Raw genomic sequence first — 23,479 nt, forward strand, 5'->3', positions numbered from 1 at the left:
CTCTGTCCTGGGGCCATGGTCCATGGGTGTGTACAGAACGCGGCCAAACGAGTTGAGTATGAACCTGCAAATCCTTCCTACACCTAAACAGCAGCTGGTCAGAGTGAGAGAAAAAGAGATTCCTGCTCTGAAATGACACCATCGACTCAGTTTCTCTATCAGCGCTTCCCGATCTGTTCAGTAACACCAACCAGTTCAACGAGACAAGGCCACGGCTCACCCAAAAGCTTGCAACCAACTTGGTGCAGAGTCGATGGGCCGAATGGCCTCCTCCTGCACCGTAAGGATTCTATGGAAATGGATTGCTTATAAATGTCACATTTACTATGGTTATGGCCTTACTAGAGGGCAAATTCACTGGATTGCAGTTTTGGGAATTCTGCCTATGTTTGAAGCATTACTTGGAGTTGAAAACTAATCATTTAACTTCCAACTTGTTGGATTCCCCGAAAGTTGATGTTTACATATTTTGCAGTTATTCATTTTTTCACATTCCTTAACCAACTCTCACACGGGAAACTGTTTAGTTGTTTTTAACCGTGTATCACACATATCTACATCCCGCCATCCTTTCTCAGCAGGACAAAGTATCCCTGAATAGATGCAGCTGCAGTTTAACCATAACTATTGTACTGCAATTCCGGAGCCGCAGATTGTCAAATGTCTGAGTCAAGTTGTGCTAATACTGTGAGGAGTGTTACAGTCATGAGAAATTGAACAGGGACGTTGTGAATGAGTTCTTAAAAATATGTGCATTGCAGTGGGGAGAGAGACAGAGGGTAAGCATGCGATTAGTCCATCATATTGTCAGCCTTGTGTTTTACTGAGTATGCCTGTGCAGGCGTTTCTCCTGGTAGCTGCACGGGCTGATCCCAGACACTGCACGCTCACAACAGGCAATCCCGTTAGTAACTCTAGCTAGAATTTATGCCAGTGCCTGCCTAAAATTGAAACTAATCTGCAGCACGTTTGCAAACAAATGAGTGCTAATTTGGAAGGACATTTCTCACTTAGGGTAATGAGGAAAATGCAAATTCACTTTTGCAAAAACAAGGGGAAACTTTCTCACCTGCAAGGCAAGCCCCCAAGGAATGTGCCGAATAGAAAATGAAGAAGTTTCTGGAAAGCAAGCGCTTCAGCAGCACTGAGCAGGGCTTCCTGCCCCTCAGAGGTGTTGTGGTTGTCAAGCGCTTACAGAAGACGTACTTACTAACTGTGCTCACAGCAGTAGTCAGAGCTCTGGGTCTGCCAGACCTCCAGCTCCCTCTCTGCCTGGTCTCAGCCGCAGCGTTTTTTCTTCATCTTCCTCAGCACACTGTTTGAAACCTACAGCAAGCTGTGGCACAGTTGGCCTGGAGCACAACGTTTAATCCCTGTTCTGGGCCATGTGGCGTGGATTTAGGACTTGCCGTCTTGCCCTACTATTTGGTGTTAGGTTGTGTCAGACCCATCCTCAGAAAGAGAACTGAAGAAATGTCCACCCAGAATTCCACTCCACTCACAATTCAGACATACATAAATACAGAATGGTCCAGTACCCAACAGTCTGGTTCAGGGCACGCCAGGATTTTACAGTCTATTTGGAACATCCTGCAATGTGCACTTAGTCCCAGACTGCTTTCCATACTATCAGTTGTGTTTATAACCAGGATATTCCTGGTGTTTCTGGATTGTTTTTGGAGTACAGTAAGAAGTCTCTCAACACCAGGTTAAAGTCCAACAGGTTTATTTGGTAGGAAAAGCCACTAGCTTTCGGAGCGCTGCTCCTTCGTCAGGTAATTTGGAGTTCTGTCCACAAACAGGGCATAGAAAGACACAAACTCAATTTACAAATAATGGTTGGAATGCGAGTCTTTACAGGTAATCAAGTCTTAAAGGTACAGACAATGTGAGTGGAGAAAGTGTTAAGCAAGGTTAAAGGGATGTGTATTGTCTCCAGCCAGGACAGTTAGTGAGACTTTGCAAGCCCAGGCAAGACGTTATGGCGGTTACAGATAGTGTGACATGAACACATGATTCCTGTTGAAGCTGTCCTCGTGTGCAGAACTTCGCTATCAGTTTCTGCTCAGCGACTCTGTGTTGTCATGTGTCATGAAGGCCACCTTGGAGAATGCTTACCCAAAGATCAGAGGCTGAATGCCTGTGACCGCTGAAGTGTTCCCCAACAGGAAGAGAACACTCTTGCCAGGTGATTGTTGAGCACTGTTTGTTCATCCGTTGTTGTAGTGTCTGTAGGGTCTCCCCAATGTACTATGCTTCGAGACATCCTTTCCTTGTATACGGAGGGCTTATCTGTAGGGGACAACGTGTTTAGGGTGGAAGCTGGAGAAGTTGAGCATCGTGAGGCTTTCTGTGGGCTGCGATACAGTGAGGGGCTGAGGTGACTGTCCTTGATGGAGTTGCGTGTGTCCAAGAATGCAGTTGATTCCGGAGAGTAGTCCAAGGTGAATCTAATGGTGGGATGGAACCTGTTGATGTCATCATATAGTTGTTTCAGTGATTGTATCTAGATACGTGGATGACATTTTCTTCCTTTGGACTCATGGTGAACAATCACTGAAACAACTATATTATGACATCAACAAGTTCCATCACACCATCAGACTCACTTTGGGCTACTCTCCAGAATCAGTTGCATTCTTGGACACACGCATCTCCATCAAGGACAGTCACCTCAGCACTTCACTGTACCGCAAGCCTACAGATAACCTCGCGATGTCCACTTTTCCAGCTTTCAACCTAAACACATTGTCTCCTATGGACAAGCCCTCTGTATACACAGGATCTGCTCAGATTAGAAGGATCGCTACAGACACCTCCAGACGCTGAAAGATGCTCTCATAAGAACAGGATGTGGCACTTGATTTATCGATCGACAGTTCCGACACAACAGTGAAAAACTCACCAACCTCCTCAGAAGACAAACACAGGACACACAGCGGACAGGGTATCCTTTATCATCCAGTACGTCTCTGGAGCGGAGAAGCTACGACATCTTCTCCAGAATCTTTAACACGTCATTGATGAAGACAAACATCTCACCAAGGCCATCCCCACACCCCCACTTCTTGCCTTCAAACAACTGCACAACCCCAAACAGATCATTGACCGCAGCAAACTACCCAGCCTTCAGGAGAACAGTGACCACAACCCCACACAACTCTGCCACAGCAACTGCTGCAAGGCGTGCCGGATCATCGACACAGATGCCATCATCTCATGTGAGAACACCTTCCACCAGGTACATGGTACATACTCTTGCAACTCAGCCAACATTGGCTACCTGATACGCTGCAGAAAAGGATGTCCCGAGGCATGGGAGACCATACAGATGCTATGACAATGGATGAATGAACATTGCTCAACAATCACCAGTTAGAATGTCCTCTTTCTTATGGGGAATACTTCAGCGGTCACGGGCCTCTGATTGGCCTCTGATCTTTGGGTAAACGTTCTCCAGGGCAGCCTTCACGACACACAACAACGCAGAGTTGTGGAGCAAAGTCTGATAGCCAAGTTTCGCACATATGAGGATGGCCTCAACCAGGATCTTGGGTTCATGTCACACTATCTGTAACCCTCATGACTTGCCTGGGCTTGCAAAATCTCACTAAGTGTCCTATCTGGAGACAATACATATATTTTTAACTTGTGCTTAATGCTCTGTCCACTTACATTGTCTACCTGTAAAGACTCACATTCCAGCCATTATTTTGTAAATTGAGTTGTGTCTTTAGGTGCTCCGTTTGCGAAGAGAACGCCCACTTACCTGACGAGGCGCTCCGAACGTTAGTGGCTTTTGCTTCTAAATAAACCTGTTGGGCTTTAGCCTGGTTTTGACAGCCTTCTTACTGTGTTTACCCCAGTCCAACGCTGGCATCTCCACATCATTTCTTTGGAATTCCAGATCTCTTGATCTCCCAGCTTAGCCTATTGTCTTGGTTCCAGCTGGTATTCCAGAGTTCTATTTTATACTAACAGATCAGATTTCTTACCCCTGTAGCTCCTGATCATGACTTTGGAAATATCTGGTTTCTGTTTTTTCTTCATTGTTTTGCCTGCTCCAGTCATACTGGTTACTTACACACAAAGAACACATTTCTCACTCTTTTAAATCAGAATCAAAGATTTATTTTGTCCTGTCTGTATGTCAGTGTACGTGTGTGCTTGTCTCTATTTAGAATCGTAGAATCACACAGCGCAGAAGAGGCCCTTCAGCCCATTGAGGCTGCACCAACACATTAGAAACAACTGACCTTCCATCTTTCAGGACTTGGTCCATAGTCCTGAATGTTATGATGTGCCAAGTGCTCATCCAGGTACTTTACAGGATGTGAGGCAACCTGCCTGTACACGTTCCCAGGCAGACTGTCACCACCCTCTGGGTAAATAAAGTATGTGTGTGGCTGTGTTGTGTTATTGTATGTGTGGATATGATCCAGTTTAAAAAGATTTACACATTGCACAGTAATAAAACAGCAAAAGGGTAAACACATTTCACTGGCAAAGAGGGAAAATGCCAGAGGAACTCTGGCTGAGACAGTGGAGAATCCCCTCACATCCCCTAGCTGTCATCTTCTACCAGCTCCTGGATACTGCTCAGCAGCAAGCTGAAAGATGGGCGATTATCTGCTTTCTGCAACAGAGATCAAAGAGTTAATCAGGAACAACACAAAATCATCCCAAGAAAGAATACAGTATTACTCAATGGAAAGCAGTGGGATTCATGTTAATCAGACAGCAACTATAGAACCTCCCAACTATAGTCAAGCAAGGTGCAGCTACAGGAATGGAAATTATTAGTGCCTTGCCATTAATGCTCCCATCCCAGGAATAACTTCTTTTCAAGCTGTGCTGTCAGGGTTACTGAAGGCTCTTGGCTGTATGCTCAGCCTCTGCAAAGTTCTCTAGGTAATGTCACACCCTCATCTCCATTGAATCCACTACTTAAATTCACAATGGTTAATCCCCATGTTTAGCTCCCATCTTCATTCAATTAATTTAAAGGAACAGTGAGGAGGGAGGTGATTGCTTAGTTGTATTATCGCTAGACGATTAATCCAGAAACTCAGCTAAAGTTCTGGGGACCTGGGTTCGAATTCCACCATTGCAGATGGGGAAATTTGAATTAATTAGAACTATCTGGAATTAAGAATGATGACCATGAAACTATTGTCAATTGTCGGGAAAAACAATTTCCCTGGCAAAGCCAACCTGTGTCCCCTGGCACTGCCAAGGGGCAAAGTGCCCATGTCCATGGGAGCACCTTGGCACTGCCCATCAGGCTTCAGGCACTATCAAGGGGGTGGGCCAGCTGGGGGAAAGGGCCTAGAGATGATCCTAGGGTTGAGGGGTCCCACTGACCCTTTGCATGGGGATTGGTTGGACTGGAAAGAGGCCAGCGATCAGGGTGCTCGGGGTGGGGGGGGGCAGCTGAAGATCAGGGCGCTCCTGGATTGGGGGGGGGGTGGGGCAGGGTGCTCGGGGCTGGCCTGGGAATGCTCGTGAGGTTGCGATCAGGCCGTGAGGGTGTGAGGAGGAACAGCACTGCAGGGGTCCTGGGCTGGAACAAGCTGGCCAGTAAACTGCAGGCTAACAGATAGGGGCTAGTGCACATGCAGTTTTCTCCGAATTCAGCACTTAGAATTTTTTTGGGAGAATTGTGGTCATGGTTTTTAACCTCGATAAAAGACTTTTAGATTATTTTTTATGTTCATGGCATTTTGATGATGTGTGTACCTGGACCCCCCAAGCCTCTTTAGACCTCCATTGTTTCCAGCTTTTCCACATGTAGAACATAGCCTGTCCTATCCTGTTCAGTTCTAAATTAGATAACTTTACCTTTGTTCACATTGAAATCCTTTTGTCACATTTTTACCCATTCACTTAATCTATCAATATCTCTGTGTAATGCTATGTACATAATGCTGCTGTGTGGCTTTCTTTCAAGGCCCCAACACTGTAAGTTCCTCTCCAAGTCACTTACTGTCCTGACTCGGAAATACATCGACATTCCTTCACTATTACTAGGTCAAAACCCTGGATCTGCCTCCCTAACAGCCCTGTGGTTGTATCTACACCTCAGGGACTGCAACAGTTCAAGAAAACAGCTCACCACCACCTTCCCAAGGGCAACTAGGGATGGACAATAAATGTTGGCCTAGCCAGTGATGCCCAAATTCCAGTAAAATATTAAAATTATTCAATTATTGCCTCCATTCACACCTAATTTATTTGCCAGGTTAATAATTTGCCTTCAATTCTATGAGCTCCAATTTCAATTAACAGTCTTTTCCAACGGACTTAGCAAATACCTTTCGTATCAATACATTCACCTGTCGAATACTTTAGTTACCTCTTCAAAAAACGTAATCATCTTCATCAGCCATGACCAAATTACAACTGACAAATCCATGCTGACTCTGATAAGCTGAATGTTTTCAGGATTTTAGTCACTCTATCATTAATTATAGATTTTTAAAAATATCCTTCAAATATCAATTAGCAAAAGACTATCTACTTTATCATCTCTTTGACATTTTTACTGTTCTGTTTGCTTTATTGAGCACATGGGAATGTGAGGATGAAGACTGGAAACAGGGAGTGGGGGACCGGGAGCAGGAGAGATGGAGAGAGACAGCGTGAGGGAAAGGGCAGGATGTGGAAAACAGCCTAATGGGGAGAAAGTGGAAGAGGAAGAAAGGAGAACAGAAAGTCAGGGAAACAAGTTTGTAAGAGGGAGAGGGTGAAGGATGAGGGAGAAGATCGAGGAAGAGGGATGATGGAGAGTCAAAAAGAGGGATGAGGGAGAAAATCAAAGAAGAGGGAGGAGGGTAGTAGTGGAAGAGAGGGTTGAGGCAGATTCAGATGGTTGAGGAAGAGAGAGATGGTAGAGGAAGAGGGTTGAGAACTATCTTAGGGGGAGAAAAGGGGAGGAGAAAAAAAAGTGGGGAGGAGGATGGAGCCACTCCCCGTTTCCTCACCAAAGGCAGCTCACCCTCTGTCCATTCAACCTAAGCCTCCCATGTTAGCCTACCCATCCAGCAGCAGGGAAAAGAAAGACAATCCCTTGCCTTCATCTCTTTTTGTCTCAAAGACTCTGACTGGGAAGTAGCGGTCCCACCATCACCCCTACCTCACCCAAGCAGTCATTCATTACCAGCTGGAGTGTAGCTTGTTTGGCCATTCAGCTGAGGAGGTGCAGGGAACCCCATGACCAAGAGAAGGAATTCTGGGTGACTTTTCTGCTGAGCCTCACAGTAGCATTGGAAGAATCAGGCCACCACCCCACAACCTATGAAGGGTTGAAACTAGATCCATTCAACTGCAACTGTCAGTGACAAGGAAAACAAGCTTTGCATTTCTGTAGCACCTTGCTTTACCTCAGAACCTCAGGAAGACTGTTGAAGCTAGTGAAATACTTTTGAAGTACAGTCACTGTTGTAATTTAGGAAATACAGCAGCCAATGTGTGCACAGCAAGATCCCAAAAATAGCAATATGTCAATGAATAGATGGTGTTGGTTGTGGGACAAAGAGTACTAATGGCTCTTTACATCAACCTGAAAGGGCTGAGGTTTCAAGTAACATCCAAAATGCAGTTCCTCTAACAGTACAGTGCTCCCTCCGTACTTCAGTCAGAGTGCCAGCAAGGTTTCTGTAGTCAAGTCACAAGGAATATAACATAAACTCACGGCCTCTAACTCAGAACTGAGAGTACTCTATCTGAGCTACAGCAGACAATAGGATGGTTTTAGGATACTCTGTAGATCATCAAAGTTCCTTTCTGAGCAGTTAGATGATAAAAATATAAGACTTACATCCTCCCAGCAGCTATACATGATGTTGTAGACATTCTCGGAGGCCTGCTGGGGTCTATACAGGCGGCGACCCTGGAGTATATGATCCACTACATCTGTATTGTTGAATCTCTCGTAGGGGGTTTTCCCCAAAGCAAAGGTTTCCCACATTAAGACCCCTGTGGCAAGGAGTAACACAAATAAATACAGCAAGAATCACCATCAATAAAACTAGTGACAACTCAAAAAACACATCCCTCTTCCCTCGTTCAGTTTGGTCCAGTGCCCATTTGAATTTGTCTTTTTGCCTCATGTCACTTCTCTTTCAACCAATATTACAAAAAGTATGTTTCAGCCTGTCAAGCCTGAATCAGTGAACCTCACCACATAAGCCAACTGGACTCATCCCACACTTGCCCTCACTCCCTGCATCATTTAACATAAAGAAGAACAAAGAAAAGTACAGCATAAAAACAGGCCCTTCATCCTTCCAAGCCTGCACCAATCATGATGCCTGCCTAACCTAAAACTGTATGCACTTACGGAATCCATACCTTCCATTCCCATCCTATTCATGTATTCATCTACTTGCTCCTTAAATGCTGCTATCATACATGCTCCCACCATCTCCCTGGCAGTGTATTCCAAACATTCACCACCCCCTGTGTGTAAAAAACTTGCTTCGCACATCTCCTGTAAACTTTTCCCCATGCGCCTTAAACCTATGTCCCCAAGTACTTAACTTTTCTACCCTGGGAAAGAGCATCTGACTATCCACTCTGTCCAGGCCACTCAATCTTGTAAACCTCTAACAGGTCACCCCTCAATCTCTGTCATTCCAGTGAGAACATACCGAGTTTATCCAACCTGTCTTCATAGCTAATATCCTTAAGACCAGGCAATATCCTTGCAAACATTTTCTGTGCCCTCTCCAAGGCATCCACATCCTTCTGGTAGTGTGGCGACCAGAATTGTACACAATATTCTAAATGAGCTCCAACTAAGGTTCTGTACAGCTGCTGCATAATCTGCTTTTTTTTTCCAATTATTGCTAATAATATCCCAACCGGTCTATTCCCATCTTATTGCCCACAGGGTCAGACTTTTGCCATGCAGGTTCAGACTGTTCCTGTTCCTGCACAGGGTCAGACTGTGCCAATAATGCCACTATGCTACTGATTTGATTTGATTTGTTACTGTCACATGTATTGGTATACATTGAAAAGTATCATTTCTTGTGTGCAGATAAAGCATACCATTCAAAAAGGAAAGAAGAGAGTGCAGATGTTACAGCTTCTTCTCTGCTGCCAGACTTTTGAATGGACCTACCTTGCATTAAGTTGATCTTTCTCTACACCCACCTTTGACTGTAATGCCACATTCTGCACTTTCTCATTTCCTTCTCTATGAACGATATGCTTTGTCTCTAAAGCGTGCAAGAAACAATACTTTTCATTGCATACTAATACACGTGACAATAATAAATCAAATCAAAATCAGCCATACAACAGGTGGTACTGAACCCAGTTTCTCGCCAATTGAATGTTCAATATAAACTGGAGCCATTTTGCTGAAACCACAACGCAAAGTATGAATGCCCAGCACCTCACTCCAGTCCTAACAGTGCTGATTGTCTCGATATTAGCACAGGGTTTACAGCAGTGCTGCCCAAAGAGGTTGTGTACTCACCAAAGGCCCATACGTCAGACTTGCTGCTAAATCGGGCAAAGTTGAGAACTTCGGGAGGAGACCATCGCACAGGGAACTTTGAACCTTGTGAACTCGTGTATTCATCATCAAGGACATACCTAATAGAAATAGTACCTTCAACCTGGGATTCAGGCTGCAGTTTTCACTTGCACATACCAACAGTATAAATAGACCTCACACACATGAATATAGTAAGAAATCTCATAACACCAGGTTAAAGTCAACAGGTTTATTTGGTGTCACAAGCTATCGGAGTGCTGCCCCTTCATCAGGTGATGAAGGAGCAGCGCTCTGAAAGCTCGTGACACCATATAAATGTGCTGGACTTTAACCTGGTGTTGTGAGACTTCTCACTGTGCCCATCTCAATCCAACGCTGACATCTCCACATCACATGAGTGTAGCACCGTTCACAATGTCATGCTGTACTTTACAGCCAATGAAGTACAAGAAGATGAGGCAGTCAATTTCCACACAGCAAGATCCCACAAAGAGGATGTGATAATGGCCAAATAATCTTTTACTGATGTTAACTGAGAGATAAATATCGGCCTGGAAGCTAAGGATGGCACCCTTGCTTTACTTCAAACAGTCCAATGGCATTTATTACCGACAAAGATTAGAAGGGCATTCAGTTTAATATTTCATTTGAAATATGCCATTTCCAACAGTGTGGCAGTTGCTCAGCATTGCACTGGAGTGTCAACTAGAGTCCCTGCAAAGAGTTTATAATGCCTCAAATATCTATCCAATCTTCGTAAGTGTGTGTGTGTGTGTGTGTGTAATACACCAACATAAACCCCCGACACCAACATGCACCCCTGTGATACAACCCCCCCCCAACACCAGCACATATACCCCCACACTCCCCTCACATCAACACACCCCTAACACACTCCCCCACACCAACACACACATTCCTCCCCACATCCCACACCAAGGCACACATGCCCCCACACCAAGACACACACACCCCCACACACCAACACAAGTCAGGAATGAACCAATCCTCCCCAAGGTGAATTGGACGCTGTTTCACTCTGGCCATTGCAGGTGATCAATTCCAAAACAATCCTATTGGAATTAAACAGTCTCAACATAAATTACTTCTCACCTGCTTAGACCAAAGTCCGATACCTTCACAGTCCCTGACTCATCAACCAAGCAGTTCCTGGCAGCCTGAGGTGATAAAAGAGGAAACGGAATGGGTCAGAAATCTGAGCGCTGACAGTTAATCAAACGTGTTCCTGCAACTGATCACTGCAGAGTCCTGGCCTAGTAATTAAGAGCCATGTCCCAGAAGGAAAGAAAACAGATTGAACCAGCACTCTATTTCTCCACTTTACTGTTTTTTCTTTCTGGGGTTTGTAATCCAGAGACCCAATTTAGTAATCTGGGACCTGTCCTAATAACCCAGAGTCCTCATGGCCTCTCGTAGCCTGGCCTATAGGAATCCAGAGGCCTGGCCCAGTATTCCAGATGGTTAGCCAACGCACACGGGACACTCCGATTGTTATTTCCAATATGAAGAATCTTCAATTTGTCTATAATAAAATGTATTTGTCATTGACCAGTTGAGGTCCAGCTTCTCTACAACTGTGTCTCTGCTGAGTTCAGATTGTTCTGTCTCCACCACAATGGAACAACAAAGCCACTGACCACCACTATCAGGACCTAGTGGACCTCAACCACACTTTACTTCTTCCCCTTCAGACAGTCACTGATCTGCATCTTAAAAAGAAGCTAAGACATTAAAAAGTTTATTATTCATTTATAGCAAGCTAACACTTCACAAAGTTCCACCAGGTATGTTGGTCAATAATTATAACTAGGGAAGCAGTGGTGTTATGGTATTGTCACTGGATTAGGGATCTAGGGTAAGACTCTGGAGACCTAGGTTCGAATCCCACCACAGTAGATGGTAGAATTTTAATTCAATAAAAATCTAATGGATGACAATGAAACTATTGTCATAAAAGCCCATCTGGTTCAGTATGTCCTTTCAGGAAGGAAATCTGCCACAGTGGGTCCAAATCCACAGCAAGATGATTAACTCTTAATTGGCCGCCTAACACGGCATTCAGTTCAATGACAATTAGGGATGGGCAACAAATGCTGGCACTTGCCAGGAATGCCCACAACCATGAAAGAATAAAGAAAATACACAATATTGGCTGGTATTTACTTTGTGATTTTCCCAGCTATGGTTCTGTTTCTGAATCAGTGTGACTCTGTTGGGTCCTGGGTGTGTACTAATAGATATTTGGCTTCTTGTGGCTTCACCAGATGTCAGAGTCACAGTCACAGTGCGGTACTGGATGAAGGCAGGACTTGATGATCATAGTGTGCAGTGTAACAGGATACCGATCTCTCTATCCTTACCAGGTCTCTGTGCAAGAATCTATGTGACTCCAGGTATGCCATAGCTTCACACACATCCTTTGTCATCTCCAGCAGTTGTAAACTGCTAAGTTTTCTCCCATATTTCTTCAGGTAATCCAACAGGCAACCATTTGACATAAACTCGGTGACGATATAGATCGGCCTTTGTTTTGTGCAGACGCCGTATAACTGCACTAACTTGGCATGTTTCAACTTCCTAATGAAACACAGACACAGAGCAAGAGATCACATACCAGGTCAGGTGACACCTGGCCCATGATTATTTATACTTTACAGCACTTTACATACAATTAAACATGCGCAGAGGTATTAGTGCAAATAAATTGAAGACCCCGTCAAACACTCCCACCATAGAATTATGCATAGAATTATAGAATGTGATCAAAACTCCCACTCACCTGATGAAGGGGCAAACCCCAAAAGCTTGTGGCGTTTACTACCAAATAAACCTGTTGGACTTTAACCCGGTGTTGTGAGACTTCTTACTGCATAGAATTAGATACAGAGTAAAGCTCCCTCTACGCTCAACACTCCCAGGACAAGTACAGTACAAGATTAGATATAGAGTATGTACAGAGAGATTTATTCTGTGTCTAACCTGGTGCTGTATCTGTCCTGGGTTGGTTGATGGGGATAATGTAGAATCATAGAATCCCTACAGGACAGAAGGAGGCCATTTGGCCCCTCGTGTCTGCACTGACTACACACCCACCCAGGCCCGATCCCCATAGCACCATGTATTTACCCTGCTAGTTCCTCTGACACTAAGGGATAATTTAGCATGGCCAATCCACCTAACCCCCAAATCTTTGGACTGTGGGAGAAAACCAGAGCCCCTGGAGGAAACCCATGTAGACATGGGGAGAATGTGCAAAACTTCAAATAGACAATGACCCAAACCAGGAATTGAACCATGGTCCCTGGCACTGTGAGGCAGTAGTGCTAACCCCTGTGCCACTGTGTAGAGAGAGCTTTACTCTGTATCTTACCCTGTGTTGTACCTGTCCTGAGAGTGTTTGATGGGGACAAAACACTTTTTACATCGCCTATTGGACATTCCTTACGTCAGTATAGTAGCTATCCTAAGCTGACATATTGACAGCTTAGAGTCTCACATTTCATTGTTTTCCTGATATATTTTACTCACATCATTGTTTCAGCCTCATCAATGAAGTCATCCTCAGACATGGAACCCTCTTTGATCATTTTGATGGCCACCTCATACTGTCCCCGCCATTTGCCATGTTTCACAACACCAAACTGACCATTCCCCAGCTCCCTCAAAAATGTTAAGTCCACAGGATTGATCTCCCAGGCACCTGACAAAAAAGCGAAAACATTGAAGTAGGCAAAGGGTTAATGGATTTTGTACCGAGAATATGTCACAAACATTACCCTTCATCATGAGTGATCTTCTCAAGCTTATACTGCTTATACTGTTCCTGGAAGTAATATAACTTATTTCTTCATGTTTCACATACTTCAACTCTCATTTTTATAACAGCTGATAGTTAAATGTGACTGTTATTTTGTAGACTTTGTAAATCTTACCTATTTGTATTAGTGGGAATCGTTACATAAATGGTAGTTTACGATACCGGCTTTTGACAGCTGCTGATGGCAGATCATAATACCGGTTCCTAACAGGAAGAGTCCTGCTGGGACAGCCGCGATCGCACCAGTAACTTCAAAGACAGGGATGCCGGTACTGCTGCAGAAGGAATTTGCTGTGTCCTGACTGCAGGACTGTAATTCCTGATTAACTCTGGGGTTGCATCACAACCCAGGAAGGAAGAACTGGAAGTCTGGCAGGAATTGAAACTTTGAATCGTGATTCCTGCTGGAGCTCATAGTGTATAAATACCCATTTGTGTTTGTGTTCTATGAGAAGTCTGGTAAGGAACCAGTTTCTCCCAAAATTCTGGAATAAGACGCCAGAGTTTTGTAATAAAAACCACTGTATTTTGACTCACTGTCTCAGAGGTAGTATTTTACCTACAACAACATCAAAAACCACATTGCCGAGTGAGAATTAAAACAAAAATCAGGTTGCAAAACAATGAGCTGCATTACACTAAACATTTCACTAACATGATTTCCGCTACAAGCTTCCTATTCTTAGGGAAATGCTATTCTATGTATAGATATGAGGCAGCTATTCCTTATATTATAAACAGGGCCTGTTACTTCCTATTTTATAAACAAGACCTGTTAGTCTCTATATTATAAATGAGGTCTGCTAGTTTGCAAGGATTTCCACTTCTGGAAGAGAGTAGAATTAGGTGATACAGTTTAAAAACAAGAGTTCTCCCATTTAAGACTCAGATGAAGAGAATTCTTTTTCAGAGTCATAAATCTTAGTGCCTCTGTTCCCCAGAGAGGGTGCTGTGGGGTCAGTGATTTTTTTTATTGCAGAAGTAGTGTGATGGAAGTGTGCAAATTATAAGTATATAATATATATATTATGCTTTTTATGTTTCAAGAGAATGTTTTAAAGTTCAGCCTTTTCTATATGCAGGTCAGTGTGTCTCGGAGTAATGCAGCACAGATGCTGGGAAAGCAGAATAATTATTCATTTCTATCTTGCAAGTAGTTATGTTAAGTAGAATTAATGGCCTTTGTTTGGTTAACTTCCCCTGAGATTTTAGATTGGAGTGATTGACTGGGTCATGTGATGTTGTGGTTTATGTGCAGTCATGGATCTGCAGGAAAAACAAATAGGCTTTAGTAGAAAAGAATGAGAATTTAGCTGTTCAGCTTTAAGTTACAAGTATTTTGCAAGCTTCTGAAAGCTCCAAGTTGTTTACATTCATTATAGCGAGTATATTTGAGTTTGCTAACTATATTTAAAATGGGTTTTAAGTCTGTAAGAAGAACGTTTTTCGAAATAAAATCATATAAGTAATCATAGAAACCTCTCATTGCAGAAGGATGTCATTTGACCCATTGAGTCTGCAAAGACTCTCTGACAGTTTCTTACCCAGATCCTTTCACCCGCCTTATTGCCATAACACCACACTTTTAATATGGCCAATCTATCAAATCTACACATTTTTGGACACTAAGGGACAATTTATCACAGCCAATCCACCACATCTGCACACCTTTGAACTGTGGGAGGAAACTGGAACACCTGGAGGAAACTGGAACACCCAGAGGAAACCTACGCAGACACAGAGAGAAAATGCAAACTGCACACAGATACTCACCCAAGGCTGGAATTGAACCCGGGTCCCTGGCCCTAATGAGGCAGCAGCGCTAATGATAAGTTAGAAATTAGAGTTGTTTCTTTTCATGTTTAAAGATTGCTCAATTGTTAAGAGCTAAGCTGCTTAATTTTATTGGAGTTATATTTAACCTACATTATGAATAAAGCTTTCTTTGATAAAAGATTCCTAATTTGTCAGCAGATTTACTTCTGGAGCAAAGCATCCTTTCTTCAAATTTATGCCAAAATAGAAAAGTTGCTGGGGTCCAGTCTGGTTTCAGGTCATACCTTGGGGTTTCTGACCTGGGACCCTAATAGTAGATAGATTCTTGACTAACAAGCAAGTTAAAGATTATTGGAGGTGGGTGGGTTGTGGAGTTGAGGCCTCAATCAGAGCATATTGAATGGTGAAACAGGGCTGAAGGGCCGAATGGACTACTCCTGCTCCTAATTTGTACGTTCATATTTTCCAGATTAATTGATAAAGGTCAATGGATTGGATTGGATGTTGTGTAATTGTCAAGCGTCCCCACCTCGGGCAGGTAACATACTGCCAAAACATTTACCAGACACAAAACTAGAATTATATATTGAACTGACCAGGGGTTCAAAAACTATAAGGCATCATCCCTCTCTAGTACCCTGCACTGTGAAACCTCAGCCATTCCCCTTCTGTCTGTCAACTCTCATGCAGCCCTCTCACTGTGTTCTTTCACTGAGGGACCTCGGGCCCTTTCACTGTGTCCTTCCCCTGGGGCCTGCACTATGAGGCCTCGGCCATTTGCCTGGGGCCTGCACTGCATGGTCCCTGCCCTTGCCCTATTACCTGCATTGTGAGATCTCAGCCCTTCCCTTGGAATATCTTACCTAAACATAAGGGAGTGAGATTTTCCGGCCTCCCAGCCGTGTGTTTCCTGCTGGCAGGAGGGGGTGTGTAGTTTGCTAGGGGCAGGGTTCTCTGGTCCCACTTCTATCAATGGGAATTCTCATTGATGTCACCCCATGCTGGCGGGAAACCTGTGGACAGGGTGTGCTACCCACAGGACCAGAGAATCCTGCCGGCTGGCGAATTTGGATTAAGATCTTTCTTTATGCTGTGAGCATGTGAGCACTGGTTAGATGGATATTTGTGCACAAGAAGATTCCCGCATTGTTTAATTTTTACACAAACATAATTTCCAGCAAGTTGACCAGTTAGTGAACAGGGCAGGAGCTGTGGTCAATTGTATTCCTTCTGAAAGCACTGAGCCCAATTAAAGAACCTGACTCACTGTTGCTGGTTAAGACAAATATCACAGCACAGGGAAATGAATCACTGGCCCACGAGGGTCACAGTGGACTCTGTGCTGCAGAAATCTCAATCTCTTGCAACAGTCTGGAATGAACCCCACTGCTCCTTTGGCTGTGTCCTCATAGCCTCAGCCTGTACTAGTCCATGTCATAGATCTGCATAATGCAGGTCAACACTGCAGTGCAGGGCTGAGTGTTGATGTACTGTTGGAAGATCTGTCTCTAGGATGTAAAGATGAATGTAAAGGGTCCCCTGGCTGCGATTTGAGATGGATAGGGAGTTTTACCAGTGTCTGAGCCTCCAAATAGTGTGACTAAAGGCTCATTATCATATTACAGTTCATGGGATCTTGCTATGAGCCAATTGGCTGCTGTGCTTTCTACATTACAAATGTGACCGTACTTCACAAGTACTTCATTGGCTGTAAAGCTTTCTGGAAGGTGTTGAGGTTGTGAAAGGTGCTATATAAGTATAAGCTTTTCTTCTTTTTTCTGGCTCAATTCTGCACTGGCTGGGGACAGATTGTGGAGGTGCTGGTATGATAAAGTTTGTATTTTCCTCATGAAGTTGGTGATGGTTGAAACATGAAGCTGTTTATTGGCACAATATAGCAGCTGTCTGTGAGCTGTTCTCATACCTCTCAGCAAACCATACTGCATACAAAAAACACTCACACCAAGCAGCAAGTCAAACAAAAAAACATTGCACAGGAAGTCAGCACTGGATGACAAGTGGGTTACAGGAGGTCCCAGTGGACGTGTTTATTGCTAGGAGTGGGGTTGGTGGAGAGCTGTGCAGTCTCTCCGTTTGTGCGCACAACAGACCAGCTTCCTCACTTTATTTCACAAGCTAGCGGGGGCGATTCTCCCAAAACTGCTGAATTGGTGGGAAAACTGTTCTAAATCCTCACAGTTCTGCTTCTCACCTGAATCTCCGCACACTATGCACTGAAGAGATCCCAGTCATGAATATCATTAAAAGCCTGGGGGGCAGGGCCTATTCGCACTGGAGTCTGACAGTTCTGGAGCTCTATGAATGCGCAGTGGCCCCAGACTGTACCTATCATTGGCCAGCCTGGGATTCCCGCAGTGCTGCCCCTCCACCACCCCACCATGGCCCGATCACGGACCCACAACAAATCCTGGGCCAGCCCTGACCACCCCACTGTCCCGGAGTGCCCCAATGCCTAGGCCCCACCTGCCCAGTAATGGCAATCCCCCCAACCCTCCCAACTCACCCACCCCTGGAGTCAAACCCTCCCTGGCAGACCACCGCCCCCTCTTCCTGGCCCACCCCAATCGTTGCCCTTCCTCCACCTCAGACCGATCCCAATGCAGAGTGGCAACAGGATCCCCCCCAACTCCATCCATCACACCTAGCCCCCGCACTCACTTGGCACTGCTCAATGCCCAGTGGGCAGTGCCTGGGTGCCCTCTGGGCATGGGTCCTTTGTCCTTTGGGCAGTGTCAAGTTGGGACAGTCAGGGTGCCCATGCCCAGTGGGCATCACCCCCACTCACTGGGGGACCCAAATGTCCCTCCCTTTCATTTTGATGGGGTCTCCCGCTAGTTCTCTGAGTGTGGGGAGCTAGTCTGAACCCCACGGGAATGAAGAACTCCCTGTCGGGGTGGGAGATTCGATCGGGACCTGAAAGGCGACTGTTTGCCGGCTCTGGGAAATGTGCATGCATTCCCGACACATGCGTAAATCCCCGTCCAAGGCCGCAGATGCGCGTGTCCCAGTCAGACCCGCCAGAAAAGTGGTTGGCCACACGGCCTGTGTGTCCATATTTGTGATCTTTCTATGCTGTCCATCTTCTCCATTCTGATGGGAGTCTCACTGTCAGGGAGTCTTCAACCATTAGCTGTTTCTTGGTGGGTAACAGCCACACCTCAGAGTTTGAGAGTGGAATTTTACGAGATTTTTCCTAAGTATTGGATGGGCGTGAAACCGGGAGAGTTTCACATGCGTTTTTTGGGTGTGCTTTTAGATCCAATCTTATGCACACTTTCTTTAAAATTTTGGGTGAGTCTGTTTCTTGCTGTGGGTGGGGATTAACATGCCAGACCACCTGTAGAGAGAGGTATTGCACGTATGCAGCACATGCACAGCTCTGATGCGGCATATGCACATTATCAGTAGCAGGGGTCTGACAGACAAAGAGAGAGAGAGCTGTTAGGCTCCTGCTACTACAGCCAACCTCAGCTAGTTCCCTCCATCCCGCAATCACAGAGGCCCGTGACCTGAAATGCCCACCGTCCAATCGTGCCACCCAGGCCAATTGCAGACCCCCACCCTCTCCCACTGATCGTGATCCCGCTGCCAACTGTGACCCTGCCACCCTCCCCCACCAATCGCATGCTGAGTTGCATCAGGCCCTCTCCCCCCACAGGCCCTGCCCACATTGCCCCACCCACCCACAGGCCCTCGCCCCGGCACTATCCTCCAAGCCGTTGCCCCCCATCAATGGCCTCCGGTTTCACCGGCAAGACCAACACAACCGTTCCCTGTTCGTGGGGAGCAGGTGTTTTCCTCGCTGGCGAGAACCTCTCCCAGTCAGACCATAAAGGCAAGCAAGGCCGGATGATTAAACGCTGGGCACGCTAAACAGATGCAAAACATTATTTAAATAAATTTCAATATTAAATATTCAATATTAAACAACCTCTTGCCCATTACTAACATGCCGGAAATCTGGGTGTGTAAAATCGCGCCAGTCACGAAAACTGGCACTATTCATGCAAGCTGCTTACACCCAATATTACGGCATTTTCCCACTGGAAAGCAACGGCAAAATCTCGTCTGAATGTCACTAACATTCACTTTTCAAGACTGTACCACAGAACCTGGCCTAACATTGCCATGCAGTATTAAGGGAGCGCTGCATTGTCACAGGTGCTATCTTTCAGATGAGATATTAAATGAAATTCCCTCAATTTAAAGGGACCAGTCTGAATCCCATAGCGCCATTTGAAAAAAGAGCAAGATGGGAATTGGGAGGAGCTGAGGAATCTCCCTGATGGGAGCAGGGGGAGGAGGGAACAGGGGACTCTGCCTGCCAGGGGGTGGGGGGGGAACACTCTGCCTGCCGGGGACAGGAAGGGACACTGCCTTCCGGGGAGGGGTGGGGAACTCTGCCTGCCAAGGACGGGGGGCTGGTCTCTGCCTGCTGGGGACTGGGAAATCTCCCTGCCGGGGACGGGGGGATTGGGGAATCTCTCTGATGGGGATGGTGGGGTGGGGCTGGGTAATCTCCCTGATGGGGACTGGGGGTCTCCATGATGAGGATTTGGGGGAATGGGGAAATTGGGGAATATCTCTGATGGGGATTGGGGGCTATAGGAATATCCATGGTGTCCTAGCCATTACTTATCCCCCAACTAATGTAACTAAATCATTACCACATAGTAGTTTGTGGCAGCTTGCTGTGCACTAATTGTTTCCTCCCTAACAGCAGTGATGATACTTCAAAAGGCACTTTCTTGAGTGTAAAGTGCATTGCACGGTCCTGAGGTTGTGAAAGATGCTATATAAAGGCAAGTTCTTCCCTTCTTTTCCTTCATGATAGTCTGACTGGTCCCCCCTCTCTCCTTTAAACAAAAGAACAAAAACAGCCCGGGAAACAGGCCCTTCGACCCAACGAGCCCGCGCTGCCATTTTAACACTACCAGTCCCCCCCCCTCCACCCATGACCCTTATCTATTGTTTATGGCATTCCACACTGAGAGAAACTAATTTAGGGACAATTTATTACTGCCAATCAGCCTAACAGCACATCTTTGGGGTGTGGGAGGAAACCGGAGCACCCGGAGAAAACCCACGCAAGCACGGGGAGAATGCGCAAACTCCCACAGACACCGGCCCAAATCCATGTGTCTGCACAGCAAACAGTGATAGTCACTGAGCTGTCGTCTTGCCCAGCATCTGGTCCAGTTTAAGCGTACACTAACGACATGAAGCACTAGGCCAATCTCGAACAATCGAGAGCAGCCCAAGTACGACCCATCGTGTGTATGCCCCTCGTTGGACAACAAGGCGGACCGACTTAAAACCTGTGAATGAAAAGAGAAAAAACATTGTTCTCATACCATATCCATTTACATTACCAGGGACGCCCCAATGCTAATGAACCTTATTTAAAACAATCTCCTATATCCACCCATCTCCAACCCACTCATGTGCCTGTCTAAGTAACTCTTAAACAACTCCAGTGTGCCTGCCTCCACCACCTTGCTTGGCAGAGCATTCCATACTCCCACTACCCTCTGTGTGAAAAACCTCCCTCTAACATCCGTGTTATACCTCTCCCCCCTCACCTTAAGCCCATGGCCCCTCGTACTGTGTGTCTCTATCATAGGAAATAGCTTACCTCTGTTTACTCTATCTATACCCTTCATAATCTTATATATCTCTATTAGATCCCCTCTCAGTCGCCATCTTTCAAGGGAAAACAGCCCCAATTTGTTCAATCTTTCCTCATAACCCCCAGTGCACTGTCTCCTGCAGTATGTTCAGCAGCGACAGGGAAGGGGGTGGGGAGGGGGGGTGGGGAGGGGGAGCGAGAGGGGAGGTGGTTGGGGAAACATCAATTCAAACTAACCAACTTCATTGGTTCATTTCTCGCAGAGAGATTTACCAACCAGCTTCCGGTGGACGCACTATAACTCCAAGCAGATTAACGACTCAAAGAAAACAAATAAATTATCTGTCTGATTAAAAACCTTCAGCATTAAAAGTTCAAGTGCTGGCTGCTGTCACCTAGAAGTTGATCAAGAACTGGGATAATAATAGAAAAGGGAATGATTTACCGAGAGATGGGGAGGAAGTTGGGAAGCTGATGTGACCGTTTGGATAGTTCATTCAAAGAGCTGACACAGACATAATGGACCAAATGGCCTCCTTTTCTGCTTGTGGCTCTCTGATTGAATTTCACTCTAACAGAGTGGAAAGCAGAGGGAGGTCAGTCACAGGTTGGGATTCATTTCTTCAGTCAGTGGGGTTTGCCATGAGTCTTTAACTCAGGTGCAGCATTTGTGTTCCCAGCTCCAGGTTTTGTGAGCAATCTCAGAATGTGGCTGTGATTGTATCCCACATTGTGTCAATAAAGTGGAGATGCGTTGGACTGGAGTGGGCGTAGGAAGAGGTCTCACAACACCAGGTTGTGAGTCTCACCTGATCAACTTGCAGCACTCTGATAGTTTGTGATTCCAAATAAATCTGTTGAACTCGAATCTGGTGTTGTGAGACTTCTTACTCTATAAATGAAGACTTTGTATTTACAGGGGCCCTGGGATAAGTCTGAATGGCTACAGGAAACTCCACTTGTGGAGGATACTGCAGACAAAACCATGGAAAGATGAGGTTGAAAAATTTTCCTGATTCTTCCCTGGAGTTCTGGAGGTGGTGAGGTTCTGAAGAGAGGGCGGAATCAGTCCTCATTGTCCTCATGTGGAAGTAGCAGAGGCCGTTAGCAATAGGAGTGCGGTGGATTATCTCACTTGAACTGGTTGCTGGAGGAGAATGTGAAAGACGTCTACCAGGTTTAAGTTAAGCTGGCAATACAGATTGGATCGAGGACCTCAAACCAATGTCGAAAAAGATTCAACAACCGCACTGGTTGTTGAACCAAATTCAGGGACCAGCCACCATGTCCTGAGTTCCAGAACATTCTCATAGTTCGTAGAATTCATAGAATCCCTGCAGTGCAGAAGAGGCCATTCGACTCATTAAATCCGCACTGACTCTCTGCCCAGGCCCATTCCCCCTGCCTATCCCCGTAACTCTACACATTTACCATGGCTAATCCACCTAAATCTACACATCTTCAGATGAAAAAAGCCCACTTTGAATGGAAAATAGAACCTAAGTGTGACAGAGGAACAAAGGGATCTCAGCATGCAAATACAAAAAAAACCTAAAAGTAGCAATAAAGATTAATGGGGTCATAAAAAAAACAATTACTAATGCTTATTTCTAGAGTGTTAAATTTGAAGTGTAGAGAAGTTATGTGAAACTTATATCAAATCTTGTTTAAACCACACTTGGAATGATGCACAGAATTCTGATTGCTATGTTATAGAAAGGGAATGGAGACACTGCAGATGCAAGAAAGTTTTACAACAATGAGACCAGAACTACAAGATTATAAATAGCAGGGGAAGATGAATAGGCTGCCTCGCTATTCCATTGAAAAGAGAAGGGTGAGGGGTAAATCTAACAGAGGTGCTGGGCATTTAAGATTATTAAAGGTTTTGATGGACTGAATGCAGAGACAATGTTTCTGCTTTTGAGGAAGCCTGGAGACCATTGATATAAGATAGTCACCAAGAAATCCAATACAGAATTCAGAGGAAAGTTCCTTACTCAGAAAGCGCTGAGAATGCAGAACTCGCTACCACTGGGAATGGGTGAGATAACTATTCTTGATGGATCCAAGGATAAGCTAGATAAACATATGAAACAGAAGTAGCTACAGACTTATGCTGGCAGTTAGATGAGCAGGAGTGTGGCATGGAGTACAACACAAGCATGGTTCAATTGGATTGAATGTCCTGTTTCTGTGTTGTATATTCTTTTAAATTCTACACAATACAGTAACCAAATCTTAACCATACCCAAATTATACATTAACTAATTCTTACCGTAACCAAATCCAGCAGTCAATGGGGCTTTCTTGCTCTGCTGTGATACTGGATGCCGTAACCTGGTAACAAGCCCTACAATGAATGAATAAAGGCAATCTGTTAATAAAGTATTGGAAGATACACTGGCAGCTAAATGGAAATTGATTCAGGGATCAAGATGCCCAATTATCTCTTGTCTATTGATTGCTGCTGATCTGTGGCTGTAGCCAGTGCTAGCAACATTGATCATTGGCTGAACTCAACAGTGGGAGGTCAATGTCATGAGTGGCTAGTGCCCGTTTAAGCCAGCCCACGCTGCTTAAAGCAAGACTGCTCTTCTTCAACAGGGGGTGCCTTGTGGCTGGAGCAGCTAATGGAAGTCATGGTCAGAGAGAGTCTGATCTGGGAAAGATACTACACAAGAAAGAGCAAGCTCTGAGCTTTTTG

At 45.2% G+C, this 23,479-nt stretch overlaps 1 protein-coding gene across 2 annotated transcripts in view; it reads right to left on the minus strand.

The window, feature by feature from the left end:
• Positions 1 to 3,835: 3,835 nt before the first annotated feature.
• Positions 3,836 to 23,479, minus strand: part of btk (Bruton agammaglobulinemia tyrosine kinase) — a 158,760-nt gene continuing 139,116 nt past the window's right edge. The window contains exons 11-17 of one of the 2 annotated variants that reach the window (XM_080188160.1): positions 23,051 to 23,125; positions 13,058 to 13,229; positions 11,890 to 12,106; positions 10,622 to 10,686; positions 9,488 to 9,606; positions 7,820 to 7,977; positions 3,836 to 4,636 (exon numbers count right to left, since the gene is read on the minus strand). In XM_080188160.1, the coding sequence (XP_080044286.1) occupies positions 4,565 to 4,636; positions 7,820 to 7,977; positions 9,488 to 9,606; positions 10,622 to 10,686; positions 11,890 to 12,106; positions 13,058 to 13,229; positions 23,051 to 23,125 (878 nt within the window). In that variant the 3' untranslated portion in view covers positions 3,836 to 4,564. The remainder of the gene's footprint in view (positions 4,637 to 7,819; positions 7,978 to 9,487; positions 9,607 to 10,621; positions 10,687 to 11,889; positions 12,107 to 13,057; positions 13,230 to 23,050; positions 23,126 to 23,479) is intronic. The other variant, XM_080188159.1, reaches the window with a different exon arrangement.

The sequence above is a fragment of the Carcharhinus amblyrhynchos genome, chromosome 4, assembly GCF_965287045.1.
Source record: "Carcharhinus amblyrhynchos chromosome 4, sCarAmb.v2.hapA, whole genome shotgun sequence".
Taxonomy (NCBI): domain Eukaryota; kingdom Metazoa; phylum Chordata; class Chondrichthyes; order Carcharhiniformes; family Carcharhinidae; genus Carcharhinus; species Carcharhinus amblyrhynchos.